At 45.4% G+C, this 15,211-nt stretch overlaps 1 protein-coding gene across 2 annotated transcripts in view; it reads right to left on the bottom strand.

Moving 5' to 3' along the window:
* Positions 1-15,211, bottom strand: part of Adss (adenylosuccinate synthetase) — an 88,474-nt gene that overhangs the window by 37,530 nt on the left and 35,733 nt on the right. For both annotated transcript variants that reach the window (XM_071597609.1, XM_071597608.1), the window contains exon 2: positions 3,204-3,306. In XM_071597609.1, the coding sequence (XP_071453710.1) occupies positions 3,204-3,306 (103 nt within the window). The remainder of the gene's footprint in view (positions 1-3,203; positions 3,307-15,211) is intronic.

The following is a 15,211-nucleotide window of genomic DNA, read 5'->3' as shown; positions in this document are numbered from 1 at the left end:
ATACCCTATTAACGAGTAAATGTCACGAGTGGATATAGGGATTACAGGGGAGGAGCACTCCCGCAGGGGGCAAGCCTTAGGGTCGAGAGTCGATTTCCCTCCCGGGGGTTGTGTACGAGCGAAGAGCGGGAAGGGTTCTCGTTTGCTTCGAAAGTCCGCGAAACGAGGACGAAATCATATTTATCTCGGGAATGATAATTGAGGTGGTTGCCTTCCTCAATAGTGTTTTTAACGTGACACCATCACTTACTGGCCGCCCCACTGGGGTCAGACGCCATTGCAGCCGCCTCACTGAGGAATAGACGCTGCGTGGACTACCTTTCGTCTGGCTCCTAACCTTCGACCTATCTGGCATGGGTGACCCTACCGGGAGTAATTATTATTACTCTCGCCAGCACAGCTCTAGGGGTCATCGGAACGCGCAAGCCCCTCCACCATGCGAAGGTTGTAGTTCGGGGTCTTGATAGAGTCTCATGTTTAAGAAAGACTTCGAAGTACCTCATTGTAAACTACTCACGAAACTGGAAGCATATAGCATAGATTCAAATATTCTCGGTTGAATGAAGGACTTTTTAAATGGTCGGGTGCAATAAGTAGTGATAGATGGAGTTAGCTTAAATGCAGTAGAAGCTACTTCAGGTGTTCCCCAGGTAAGTTTCATTGGATCCCTCTTATTCCTACTTAACGATAGCGATTCCCTAATCATAATGAGCTGAGTAGACGATTTCCAGTACCAGGAGCAATTATTATTACTCCCACCAGCAGAGTTCTAGGGGTCATCGGAACGCACAAGCTCTTCCACTACGTCAAGGTTGTAGTCCAGGGGAGGGATATATATGTGTGTGTGTGTGTGTGTGTGTTATTAAATTGTTGTAATTATAATTATATTTTTAGCTTCATTTTTCCTTTAAAATTTGTATCTCTTTTTGGATTGATATATTTTTTAAATTAATTTATTTTTATTATTACCAATATTTTATTTATACTTAAGCTTTAAATTTTGGTTACAATTTTGGAGTATAAGGTCCCGTGTCTGTATGGAACATTTTTGCTAGTAACAAATTTAGAGAAGATTACTAAAATTAGAAAGACATAGGGAAGACTGGTAGGGGTAAATTTATTTTTCTAGGCAGTATGTGTGTTGGCAATTAGTCCTTAGGACCGCAGAAGTCCTGGGGGAGACAGTCTTATTAATTCCGAACCACTAGAATGGACGAGGTCGCCAAAACGGCGGCGTAGGCGAGGGGGCGGGCGGGGGCGAGTGTCCCGTGGTCGTGGCCCTCCCTCCTTCCCTCCCGCGAATTCTGATATCGCCGCTGTCCGCCCATGCGCGAGGCCCCTCCTGGTCCGATAACGCCGCCCTCTCGATAACACCTCACCCGATACGAGCCAAACTGCCGACGCAGAATCGCTTCTCCCCCGGAACGGAATGCACGATCACCCGGGGCCTCACTCGCAATCCACCGTAGGAATGGAGCATCATCCTCCCAGCCAGCCGAGGGCGCCCGCCCACGCACCACAGGGAGTCAAGGCGAGGGCGAAAAGCCCTCGTCCACATCGGCGCCTGGATACAAGGTCTGTCGCAAAAGTAGTACGACTGAGTCGATTAAAAACATCATTTTACTGCCGGAATTGATGATGCGTTCACTCTTTAAGTCTTCGAAGTAGCACCCTCGAGCGTCCGTCCACAGATCGCTGGGCCCGCGGGGTTGTCCACGCTTTGTATGCCTCATGGAAGGCGTTGACGCCATGAATGTTGCTAAGCTCCCTCGTCACGCCCTGTGGTAACGCTTCCGCCGAGCCATAGTGGTGACGTCCTTGCAGCACGGATTTGAGACGAGCGAGAAGGAAGATATCTATTGGGGCATTGTCTAAAAATATTAGGATCCTCACTTCTCAATGGTCGACAGCTCTCCGGAGTCGAGGTCGCTGCGAATTTCCTCCTGTGTCGCGAGAGTACTCGCGGCACCTCCTTGGCACACACCTTTCGCATGCCCAAGCGTTCGGTCACAAGTCGATTTATATAATACATTTAGGGATGCCAAGTTCTTCATAGAAAAAATATTCACAGTTTATCTGTGATCCCTGTCCAACAAAATCTTCACTCTTGCCAGATTTTCGTCACTCTTTGTGATCGAAGGGCGTCCTGAAACATCGGCGTCTTCAACATCTTTTCAACCCTCCTCCGAATCAACTTGTGCCTCGCACCTGAGCAGTCTCAGACATGTAAAGGTTGCGGATTAGCCTCCTGTCCCTCCAATCTATTCCCATTTTCTGCAATGTACTCATTATTTTTTCCCAATTCAATCTATCGAACGCCTTTTCGAAATCTACGGAACAGGCAAATACCTCCTGGTTGTATTCTACATATTCCTCTCGATTAGTGATCTAATTACTGCAATGGCATTGCGCGTGCCTCTCCCCTTCCTAAACCCAAACTGATCATCCCCTAAGTAATCATTTGCCCTACTCTCCATCCTCTCGTAGATGAACCTGGAAACAACTATAGCTGCGTGGGAAATCAAATTTATTGTTCTGCGGTACTCACATGATGTGGCCTTCATAATTCTATCAAGACAAAAAAACACTTAAATCGACTCAAACAGCTAAATAAATACTCGAAATACGTTTGTTTCAAAGTTCTAACTTCTCGAAAGACTTCTAAAAATTAACCCTCTGTAAACCCGTTCGAGTTTGGATAAGAGCACCATCAGTGGATGAAGCGGAGAATTCCAACTAACAAGCAGAGAATGAAAAATGGTGGGAGGGAGAAGCACTGCAAACGAGGCTCATTGGCTGGTTGCAAACCAATCAAGAGATCGTTAACGTAATCGCACAAAACCACCCGGAAAGCAATCTGACTCCATGCTTCCTCTACTCTGCTCTTCCTCTAATTACTGCTTCTCCCATACCCTCGAGGATGAAACAAGATGATGCTCATACCGCATATCATTCAATGAGTTTACAGTGGACCTCCTATCATTACACAATACACACTAACTCATCTCAAAATGTCACTCAAGTCAGTTGCAATACATGTCATTATATCGACGTCAATCGATGCTTTGAAATTTTTTTTCGCGATAATAGCACCCACGCTACGGTACACATCGAAGGTTTGACCCCGGGATGTAACTTCGGAATCCCAGCCCTTTACCCCTGCCCCGCGATCACTCGCTCGAGACAGACCACGATGGACTCACCTATGACGGACTTGCAGGCTGGATTGAGAATTCCAGAAGGCAGCAGATGGAAGTCGAACTCGGTGCCGTCGACCACCACCGTGTGGCCTGCGTTGTTCCCGCCCTGCGGAGAGAAAATCATCCGAATCACATCAAAGGGCAACGAACAACAAACCAAGAATGGGCATTGCTGCCCGTCAGAATGCCACCATATAAGGAGAGTTCTTATTATTATGGGTAATACACCGGTTAAGGTAGGGTTTGATGGACACGACAACCAAATTATTGTTATTGCCTCTCCTAACAAAACACAAAATCCCGCATCCCACTCGACATCAGGTCCCTCTTCATCTCAGAGTACTTTCTTCCTCCCTTCATCGCGTCCAACATCCCTATCCTGTTCCTGCCCTTTACTCGTTTGCCTAGCATTGTCCCCTCTATTACAGTCTTCAACATCCCACTGCCGATCAATGCGCCCTTCATCATATTTTCCTGCCTCCAGAGGATTTCACCCAACAAACTCCTCTCTTCGCCCACCAGACCAAGTACTTCCTCATTTGTTTTCTTCTCTGTCCATTTCACCTTCTCCATTCTTCTCCACACCCACATTTCAAAAGCTTCCAGTCTTCGTCTACCCTCCTGCTTCAATGACCACGTTTCCCCGCCGCACAAACGTACCAAAGTTTGGACGAGCCTTTTCTTAACATCCTTAGTCAAAGTCCCTGTCATCAACTCCTTCCCTCCTCGTAGTGAAAGCCTCTTTCCCTAGTGCAATTCCTCTCCTTGCGTCCCTACTTGTTCGACCATTTTTGTCCAAAACACTTCCGAGATACGTTAACTATTCTACCTGCTCTTATATTTCCCCTCTTATTCTCATGTTAAGCTTAGCCTTTCTCTTTCTGGAAAACAGCACAACCTTTCTTTTTATTAATATTGATTCTCATCGCATATCTATCGCAATGAATATCTAATTCACAAAGCAATTCTTGCAACCCCTTGACTGACTGACAAACTAAAGCTGTCTCATCAGCAAACCTAACTGATTTTACGAATTCCCCGTCCACTTTCATTCCTACCTCCAGTTCTTCCCATGTTTCTTTAATCATTTCCTCTACGTACAGGTTGAAAAGCAACGGTGATAATGGGCAACCCTGCCTTACTGACACTACCCATCCGGACTCCCCGTCCCCACCCGCACCTGAGCAGTCTGAGACATGTACAAGTTGCGGATTAGCCTCCTTTCCCTCCAATCTATTCCTAATTTCTGCAATATACTCATTAGTTTTTCCCAATTCACTCTATCAAACGCTTTTTTGAAATCTACGAAACAGGCAAATACCTCCTGGTTGTGTTCTATATTCCTCTCGATTAATAATCTCATTACTGCATGGCATCACGCGTACCTCTCCCCTTCCTAAACCCAAACTGATCATTCCCTAAGTAATCATTTGCCCTTCTCTCTATCCTTTTTTTGATGGTCCTGAGATTAGCTGTGTGCGAAACAAACTTTTTGTTCTGTAACCCTTACATTATTCGAGGTTCCGCAGGAATTTTTTCAGCCCTATTTCATTTCAATTCCCTTAACAACAATTCTATTTCGCGACCGAGTAATCCCGGACCTAAGCAATCTTCAACTACGTCATATTTTCTTTCTATGTTTTAAGTTTCTGGCTTAATGTTTTTAACAAACATTTTTCATTTGAATTCATTCCATATTTCCTGGGTGTTTTCCGGTCCATCTAGTATTTTGCGACTTATCTCTAACTGTTGACACAGATTTTTCCTCCTTCCTTCCCGATAGTTTTTGTTAACCTTCTAGAAGAACGATCCTACAACGAAGCCTTTCCCTTCCCCTCCTGCTAACTTTCCATACTCTCGCACTGCGCCTTCCACCGTGCTTCTTCGACTCCATGTGTTATCCGTCTTCATTTATTATTTAACTCTTGGTACTTTTTCCTTCATAACTCTTTGTTTGCATTCTTCCATTTCCTTCTCTCCTCTATCTTTCTAAGCATATCATCCGTAATCAATTATTCCCTTGCCCTTTTCCTGCACCTTAAGTTTCGTTTGCGGCTTTCGGTATGCCTATTTTTATGTTCCCGCTTTTCCTCGATAGTACTCGGCTTCCTGTCCTCACTCGCTATGTTCTTTAGAGCCTGCTGATGCTCTTTCCTTGTCAACCCGATCATTCCCTATTCAAAGTCCCATTCCCTAAACCTTCTTCCCCGTCGCCTGTCTTGAATCGGGCGTTGCACATCGATAGCACTGCATAATGATCCGAATGGGCATCCGCTCCCGGGAACCTCCGCGAATTGATTCATGCTAAACTTGTTTACGGCCATAATTAAGTGTGATATATCCATGTATTCCGGGGATTTTTACATGTATACCTACGCCTTTTGTGGTGCCTAAACCATGTATTAGCGTTGATTCGCTACTGTCTCCTGCAGAACTCAATTGTAACAGAGACGAAGACTATTACAATTTAATAGTATTCGCATTCATGAAGATGAAATTACAATAGTGTTCGTCTCTGTTATTACGGAACGTTTCCACCACACCACACCTGCACCTGTTATTTATATTACAACTCTATTGCTTTCTCCCCACGCGAATATCTCGTCCCTAAATCGTGGTCCCCCACCTCACCACACTCTCTTCCCTCGCCCACCGTGGCGGTCCAATCCCCAAACATTATTCAATGCCTCCCTCAAGGACAATTCGCGATTACTTCCTCTTAATTGAGCGCTTCTCCCCATTGACGAATTAAAAAGGTGACTTTAGTGCCAAGGGTTTCCGGCAATTTTGATCAAGCTAGATTTGTTTACATGGCAGTTAAATGCTATTTGCTTTGCACTCCTGAAATTTTTCTTTCATTATAATCAAAGTTTTAGTAACGACTCTAAATCATACGCGAACCTCTTCACCCGCGTGATTCGAGTCCTTGAGTCAGGATCCCTTGGGGTCCATCAAAGCCGCCTTGAAAAAGTTTTCTAGTCAAAGCTTTCATTTCAGCTTCCCTGTGAAAGGGGGACTGATCGTAATCATTGTAAAGGTAGGGTTTTTTTTGCACAGACCTGCCCGTACATAAGTCCCTAATTAAGGGTCGGCCCTGAAGAAAAGGCTCCCGCCAAGGACGACGCGGTGCGAGGGAGGGAGGGACGACGTCGCCCGCCAACGGGAATAAGAGGAGCGGCCACACTCATTCGGGAAGGAGGCGGGCGAATCGGGTCGAGGTCAGCCTCGGCACGAGCAACGCGAACGCAACGGCCGAGCCCCGGGTGCCTGCAGCACAGACAGCGTCGGCGACAGACTCCACTCCACCACCCACTCTCTCACTCGGTCGGTGTGTCGGTGCTGCTGCTGCTTCCTCCGCCGGGTCGCAAACAGGAGAGGAATTAAACTAAAGCCTTTTATTCGAGCGGCCATCATCCGAAAATGAAACAGACGCGCCCCGAGAAAATGGGTGACGGACGCCCTTAACACAAAACCCAAATGAAAGGATCGAGTGATCGGATAGGTCCGACTTGGCTCGCATCATGTTTCTATTTTCGTGACTATTTGCCCAGGCAACTTTGAACTACGATTTATATCCAATTGACGTAAACGCTATCTTCCAAATTAACATACTAATAACTGTTTAAGATGATTTCAAGGCAAATATGACAGTATCCAATGCATGTGTTGAATTTACATTTGCTGCGTGTGTTCACCCGTACGGGTACTTGGTTTCCAAAAATCGCAAATCGAGGTAAGATTGCACCTAACCATTTAATATACAAAATTTGCGTAAAAAAAGGATTTCATGTTAAGTGCACGAGCGCACATATATTTTCAACAAAAAATAAACGTCTTTCGCAATGCGATTCATAAGTGAATGGCTCAGCTTCAAATGCAAGGGCTGTCGGGTGCAAAGGGGAACTAGAGGCCTGGCACCACTGAGTTCCAGGATCATTCCTACAACAGCTATTTGCTAGGCGAGTGAAAACACGGTTTTTCTATATTGCCAGCAAAAATGTCTTCGATGAGTCCAGGTCAAATAGCAAGTTAAAATTTACCCGTTAGAGTAAACATTAAGAGGCTATGGTCGATAGAATACATAAAGAGATTTGTGTGTGACGATAACTAAAGACATGTCCTGGGGTTAACACATTCGTGAAATTTGCGGAAGAGCTAATAAAACGTTAGGATCCACAAAAATAATACCCGGGAATTGTAATGAAAAGGGTCAAGGGTCTTAGTTATTTCACATTAGTAAGGCCCCACATTGAGTGTGCTGCTGCAAGTGTATGAGATCCTCACGAAGAAGGCGTAATGTTGGAACTAGATCGAGAGCAACGTAGAACAGCTAGGCTTGCGAAACGTTTCTAAGAACAACGTAGCAGTGTCACGACACTATTGGAAGAATTAGGATGGGAGCCACTAGTTGACCGTAGACTGACTGCGTTAATTTGAAGCACGGTACTTATTTGAGAACGTTAAAGGCATACATTACAGGCTCCGACTTAGTTACTATGGTAGATCATATCACCAACGTAAAATCAGAGAGATTTACTGTATAACGGATAGATCTTAAAGTCGTGTTTTCCAAGTAACATTAGAGGTCATGATAGATATGACAGCAATCGCATAGGAGATAAATAATTAGAATTGATAGGGTATATACGTATAACTTACACGCATGCAAATATATATATATATATATATATATATATATACATATATATATATATATATATATATATATATATATATATATATATATACCACCAACTAACATAAATATGCACACCTACAAATATAACTTGTGGTCTGACCTACCCAAATAGTGTGGGGCCATAATAATTCCTTGCTAAGTGTCATTGTTATACTCGTTTGTTCTGAACTTGCCTTAAAGTCCTAGTCTCGCTTGTTCTCTTCGCATCTCGAGTGGTTCCAGCCTAAATCCCACCATTAAGAGACCTATCACACTTGTGTTCTTGTCATAACAATTTTTAACGAATCTGGCGGATTTTCTCTGGACTTTATCTAATTCTTTTTGCCAAGTTTTCTCCCAAGGATCCCAAATACTTGCGGCATATTCCAAATGAGGTCTAACTAGAGCAAAATAACACCCCTTTTTAACTTTTTCATTACATTTCCCCACCACCGGTTTTATGAAGCCGAGTTTCTTTAAAGCGTATCCGCATATTGTCCTGATATGTGCTCCCCATGAAAGGCGTGGTGTTAGAACAACCCCCAAATATTTAACTTGATCGGCCGTAGTTAGCACTAAAGGCTTTTAGCTGCTGTCGTTCGTGTCTCTAGAGGACTAGAGAATCAATTCAATCACAAACTTTAAAGAACTACTTCCTGTCATGTCTGGACAAGTTATTTCAAGAATGTGATTCCGGACAGATTCATTTGCGGGCAGCGGGAGCAGGCTGACCTCCCGCGCGCCACGGCCGTGGTTTTATCGGCGAGCATCTGAATGTGTTATCAAATATACCACTCGAAGCGAAAAATTCCGCGTCCGCAAAATACCCATACAGGGCCGTCCGATAGGAAAGAGATTTCACGGAAATAACCGCAAATTCCAGACGATCAACAGAGCGATTGGATCTGGGATAAGTGGTTAAGGGCACCAGTGAATATTCCCCGCATGGAACATCGAAACTCTCCCCCTCTCTCTCCGCACGAGTCGGGAGAGACTAAGCGGCTCTTTCGTGCTCAAATATTAAGGTCACCGAGATTGGAGGGACACGAGGACAATTACGTAGGCTGGAACAGAATGGTACTGAGACCATCCACCGAGGAGGGATTGAATAACCAACACATATTTGCAAGATTCCATTTTCTCCGACATGTCTAGAGAATAATTTGTTTGGAGCTTCAAGGAACAATGGGTAATTTTGGGAAATGAATACCTTCATTTCACACGCCTCTGCTCAGTTAAATAGTTATTAATAGCCTCCAAGCCACCGCTAGGGTGCGTGGCAGGGGGTGAATGCCCACCAGACTGATTTGGACCCGAAAACTACCCCCTTTCGCAGTCGGACATCGTTATTCTGATCCTTATTGGTCGTGGAAAATTTGACATCATGAATCTATCTGTTCTACATTTGATCTCTCTGGTTTTATTAAGATGATCCTTCTTACCGTGGTACGATGGGGGTATTAATTTTCAACATCACTGCTAAAGAGACCCATTTATGCAAGAGATTTTATAAGTGATTAAAACTTCCCTCCATTAAGCGATTCATTCAGCCTGGCTCCCTGTATATGTTTGACCCAGGAGAGGTCTCGAGTGAGAGTAACGCCTAGATTTAATCGAGTCGACACATTCCGTTTCGATGATCCCAATGCAGTAGGCGTTCGGGAAAGAATCGTTCTTTCTCCATAAATTCTTCACTAAGCACTTATTTAAGTTGAAATCTAATTGTCGCACCACTGTTGCATAGCATCAAGGTCATCTGATAAAGCTGCTGTGTACTTATGATCACGGCAAACCACTGCATCGTCGGCAAATAAACGTATCTCATTAGTGGCTACGAAGTCTATCGCGTTACCGTAAGGTAGGATTAAAAGATGTACGATAAAATTTCCCCGAGGAACACCTGAAGTAACTTCTACTGAATTCGAGCAGTTAGTTGAGTAGTCACAGTTGTTGAGCTCAAGATTAGTCGTAGATGCTGTCCATTTAGGCCGACTACTCTTGCTACACGGCCACCCAGAGTCTTTAATCCAACCGAAGTATATTCTATCTTTTTCAGTAGTTAGCCATGAACTATTTTGCCGAAGGCTTTTTCTAAAGCTAGAAAAACCACGTCCACCGGAACATTGTGTCTCTCTCCCTAAATAAGAATATCAGACAAGCGCTATACGAGGGTAGACGAACATTTGAAAAAAAATGTTTTCATCACTCGTGGCCCGCGCAGATCGACACGATCGATAATAACAACGGCGTACGTAAATCGTTATCTGCCACCGAGTTTGAAGAAATGAATTGAAAAAAACGAACTTTCCCCCCGACCCCCATTCCTCCTCCGGCGGCGGGAAGGCACAAATAGAGCGGAGAGCCGGACGGCGGGAGGGGAGGGGAGGGGAAGGCTCCTGGGAACGAGCAGCTATTTTAGGGAGGACGGGGTAACGGGAGGGGGAGACACGCACGCACACGGGGGCCCCCAACTGACGCAGGCACGCCTTACATCGAGAGGGAGCCACGACACGACGAGGATCGAGCGACCCGTGCCGAGGGTTTCGGTGGCGCGAAGGCATTCCGACGACAAACAATCGCTGACGCGGGACGGTCAGTTCACAAGAGCCGCCCGCCTTCGAGGAAAGGTCAAGGTCCGCACGCACACATATCTATGCTGTCAACATTCTTCTCTACATTAATTACACTCCAGCATACACTAGAGTACATCGATCTAGAAGTACCAGGTTTAGACTGGTCCTTGAAAATCCATGACACTGACATGGGTAGTTAGTTGTCTTCCGAAGATCTTGGCCCTCGCAAAGCTGTTGTATATCTACGAAGCTTCCACGAGGGCGTGTGGCGGGAGGTGTTAGGTCCCGTGAAATAGAAACAAACCACATGCACAACCGAATCATGTTACCTCCACGCACACATTACTTTGATCATGCACTCGATAATTTTAAACAAAAGAAAGTACTAACTTGCAACAATATTCAATAACAGAAACGATGCATGCGGAGATCATGCGAAGATGCTGCACAAGATGTACAGCAAAGATAACTTTTACAATGTTTGTGTAAAAAGTATCGGTAGCAATTTATTCCCGACGTCCATAGCGTGAAGTGGTGAATTCAGACCGCCGTCGGTTGTTAAGTGTGCGCAATGATCGCACATCGTATTATTGGAATTGACATTAGACAGTGACAGTGCACACACCATTATCACTGAAAATTTGGCCATGCGAAAGATCAGCGCTAAACTCGTCCTCCCGAAGGTCTTTGGATGAAAGACCAAAATAGCCGAGTGGAGTGGGTCTGCTTGCGAAGACCTTCTGGAACTTACCATCGCGACGATTCCCCAACCCACTTACAGTTCCGACTAGGCACCTGCAGACTATTATGCATTTTCCAAAAAGTGAAATCACCCCTCCCTCAAAGGAAACCACCACCATGGGACTCTCAAGTCAAGCCGTTAAAGAAGCTTACATGCGTAACCTTCCGCCTACCAGGGAGCCTCTCAATGTTTCCCCTTTCCATCTCTCGCTTAACATTCGTCAATTTCCCTGTCCTCATCATTGTCCTAACATTCCACGTTCCTATTCTAACTAATTTGGTCTTCTTCTCCTGCGTCTTCTGTCCTGCTGCTGCTGCTGGTTTTCCCTTGCAAGGGTTTCGTCGGATGACGACCGCGGAAGCCTTGCCTCCCCCGCTGCCGGGCACGACACACGGCCGATTGGTCCGAGCCCCGTAGTTGCCAGGACTCAAAATCTCTGTATAGTCCATCATGTTAATCTTGGGAATGATAATTGAGGTGGTTTCCCGTTGCCTTCCTCAATAGTGTTTTTAACGTGACACCATCATTTACTGGCCGCCCCACTGGGGTCAGACGCCATTGCAGCTGCCTCACTGAGGAACAGGCGCTGCGTGGACTACCTTTCGTCTGGCTCCTAACCTTCGACCTATCTGGCATGTGTGAGCTTACCAGGAGCAATTATTATTGCTCCCGCCAGCACAGCTCTAGGGGTCATCGGAACGCACAAGCCCTTCCACCACGTCAAGGTTGTAGTCCGGGGAGGGAAAATATATATTATATTTATTTATATATAAACATAGACTGTATACATATAAACTTAATCGTTTTTTCGCTCCAATTAATTTCTGCCTTCCTTCATGTCATCTACATTTATGTTTATTTAGCAATAATACGTGAACAGGGTTTTGTGGCCTTTACATCGGACTATTAACAATTACATGTACATAGCAATGGACAAAATTGCAAACGAGCAAGCTCTAGGTCGAGGAAAACCCACCCAGGCGAGAATCGATCCCGCGACCATATGGTTGGCAAACGAGGACGTGACCCCGCCGCCACCGGGGCCGACTATTCGATGCCTCCCTCTTCATCGTTAATAAAAACTTCAATCGAGTTCTTCAAGAGCCAAAGATTCCTCACGCCAGGTTTCCCTGGACGCAGCCAGCCACCCCTTAAAGGTATTAAAAGGACACCGACCGGGCCGAGGATTAGACAAAAGGAGACATTGTCCGTCACTTCGGCATTGACCCTCGTGTGAGGGCGATCGGTACGAGATTCCGGGCGCCTGTCTTTCTAACGCGCAGGCGTTTGCCTTGAATTGCAAGTATTCTCAAACGCATGCACTCTCTCTGATCTCGTGTGCGTTTCTGTCAAAGCGCCTTACCCGCACGGCGGCATGGGACTGCCACTCAATGTACAGGCACCAGTGCTCATTGCCTTTATAGCATTGCTTGGCCTACTTTGTTTGTTTTCAACCTTCTGCTTCCACCCCTCGTCTCTCTCTCTCTCTCATGTGTGTGTGTGGGGGGGGGGAGGGGGCACACACCTCCACTGCGTACTTGCAGCGGTGTGTCACATTCCCTACCTGTCTGTGTTCTTGGGGCGGAGACCATTAGTTGCATGCCCATGTGATAGTAGATTTTCCCCTTCTTGCTTTTTAATTCTAATTTTCCACGTTATTGGTTAGATTTTCCACTAAATGTGTCCAAGCATGTGTATGTTGGTTGACAGTTTATGTATCTGCATACGTTTTAAGTTTAAACAGGTTTTTACACAAATTTATACACCAATGCTGGTGTCGATTGGCATGAATTTGTAGGTTTAGCATGTGCTTTTATATTCTTTTACGGGCGGTGACCTAACACCTCCCGCCGCACGCCACCGCGGCGGCTCGCGGGGTATTATGTAGATGATGTATTCGGCTTTGCCTGAGAAGAATGCATTTCGGCCAACAATCGGAGACACCAGGATTAGAGGCGTACGCTCAACCATTATCAAGCTTTTAATTCCATTTCAATTTCCCTTCAATTACAAAATACTTTCGTAAAATAATCACGATGGTAAATCCATCATACGATATCACTTGAAGCCCCCATCTGCGAGGCATCTCTTTCGACGATTCTCATGAAACTAATATCCAAGCACGAATCTCCTTCCGCCAAGAATTTTCAATTTCGATAGCCCAAGAAGAACACGTCGACATTAAAACCCCGCGAATAACCAAAATGTGTGCGTGGCAGGGGGTGCGAGCACCAGGTGGGAAGGGTGAGTGATGAGGGAGGAGGATATGGGAGAGGGAGGGAAAAGGGTAAAATATTTCGTAGAAATCCATCGAAGAACGTGCAGATTTGAATACATGCTGGTTGAAGACTTATTCCAAAACATTCACCTAACAAACTATTTATTTGTAATGGACCAAAAAGGCAATAACAATTGACCACAACCATTTATACGAAAGGCCTCCACCATTTCAAGAGAGGTCACGCAGAATTGAGGAGTAAGAAGGGGAAATTCAACGAATACATGGACAAGCAACTCGTGGCCTCCGCCCCTGAAGTCGGGTGAGGTGGGAACACCGCCGTAGGAAGCGGTCGACGTGAGGCGACGACAACCAGGGAGATTTAATTGCGGAACGGATGGATTTAAAATGTCGTTTTTCCCTCGTAAATTTTAAATCTCAAAATAGATATGACAGCAATCGCGTAGGAGATGATTAGAACCGATAGTATATTTATACTGTGTCGATATCCTACATGTTATTCTCATCTTAATTTAATAGAGCCATCTTTTTAACAGTTCCACAGCATGATTTGAATACAAGTATCCTGTTATTAAAACTCGTTGCGTGTACGTGCTTTCTTGCGTGCGATTGACATTTTTAGAGTGCATTATCAATTTAATAATTTGTGCAGAAGTGCGACATGATTGCGACTATGCATGCGTGGCTTAACACCCCCCGCCACACGCCCTTGCGGAGGAATGTGTAGATGTAGATTTACGCATAAGTTTACATTCATATATTGGCAGCTGGAGCCGTAACACAGCCCACATGCCCTAGCGGCGAAAGTGTCATTCGCTCGATCGAACAACCGAATCTGAAGTCTTCTAAGTTTTTCCCACGCGGAGAAAAAACGATGGCGCGTCCATTTTTGGAAAGTAAATTTATTCGGCAGAAAAATGTCCATTGTATAGTTTACATTACAGCACTATTTAAACACACACTTAATTTACATGCTAACACCCGTATGTTTAAATAAGCAAAAGTGATTTTTCTACATCTTCACTTGATACTCATGCCAACGGAACTGATAAAGAATGTGAAATGGGAATCAATAGAGCAAATGCTGGAAGAATTGGGTCCCTTTATTCACGATATCATTATTTGGATTTAAAATTTTCAAATATTATAGCGACGAGGGAAACGCGTCTTCCAAATACAATGCGCGTGACGGCCATATTGTTGAACTGAGAAGTGACTGCGCCGCGTCTAAGCGGAGGGAGTCCCATTTCAGTTCAAACGAACCCCCCTCCCCCTCCTTTAACCCGTCGCCACTTCTTTTACACAGCCGCTCGAACAGGAGGGATCATGTAGAGCCGCGATGCAGTCTGGGCTACACTGCGGATTGAAAAGCGGCTCGTCCACGGCTCATCCGTTGAAAGTCATCCATGCCACTCGCTCCTTCGATCACGAAGTCAACTAGCCTATTCGTGGAGGCAGTATTGGGGGAGTTGACCGACGGCGGGGATGGATGGGAAAGGATGAAGGAAGGAAAGGAGAGAAACCCGGCGTCGTCGTCATCATTAGCCTACTCTTAATGACGAAAGGCGCCGAGGGGTCAGACAGATTAACATCCAATACGACGGACGACGTACTCACTTCAAGTGGTCTCCACAAAGAACGCCAAGTAGGGATCGGGATACCGCTTAAACATATCTGCCGCCTCCGGGATTCGAACCCGGGCCCTCTGGGTGGGATTCCTATTCTTTAAGAGATCAAAGGGGGAGAGAGGGGGTTCACCCCTTTGGGTCGCCGTCACGT

This window comes from Hetaerina americana, unplaced genomic scaffold (assembly GCF_022747635.1).
Source record: "Hetaerina americana unplaced genomic scaffold, ioHetAmer1.1.p SCAF_9, whole genome shotgun sequence".
NCBI classification, from domain to species: Eukaryota; Metazoa; Arthropoda; class Insecta; order Odonata; family Calopterygidae; genus Hetaerina; species Hetaerina americana.
This window is presented reverse-complemented; position numbering and strand designations above follow the sequence as displayed.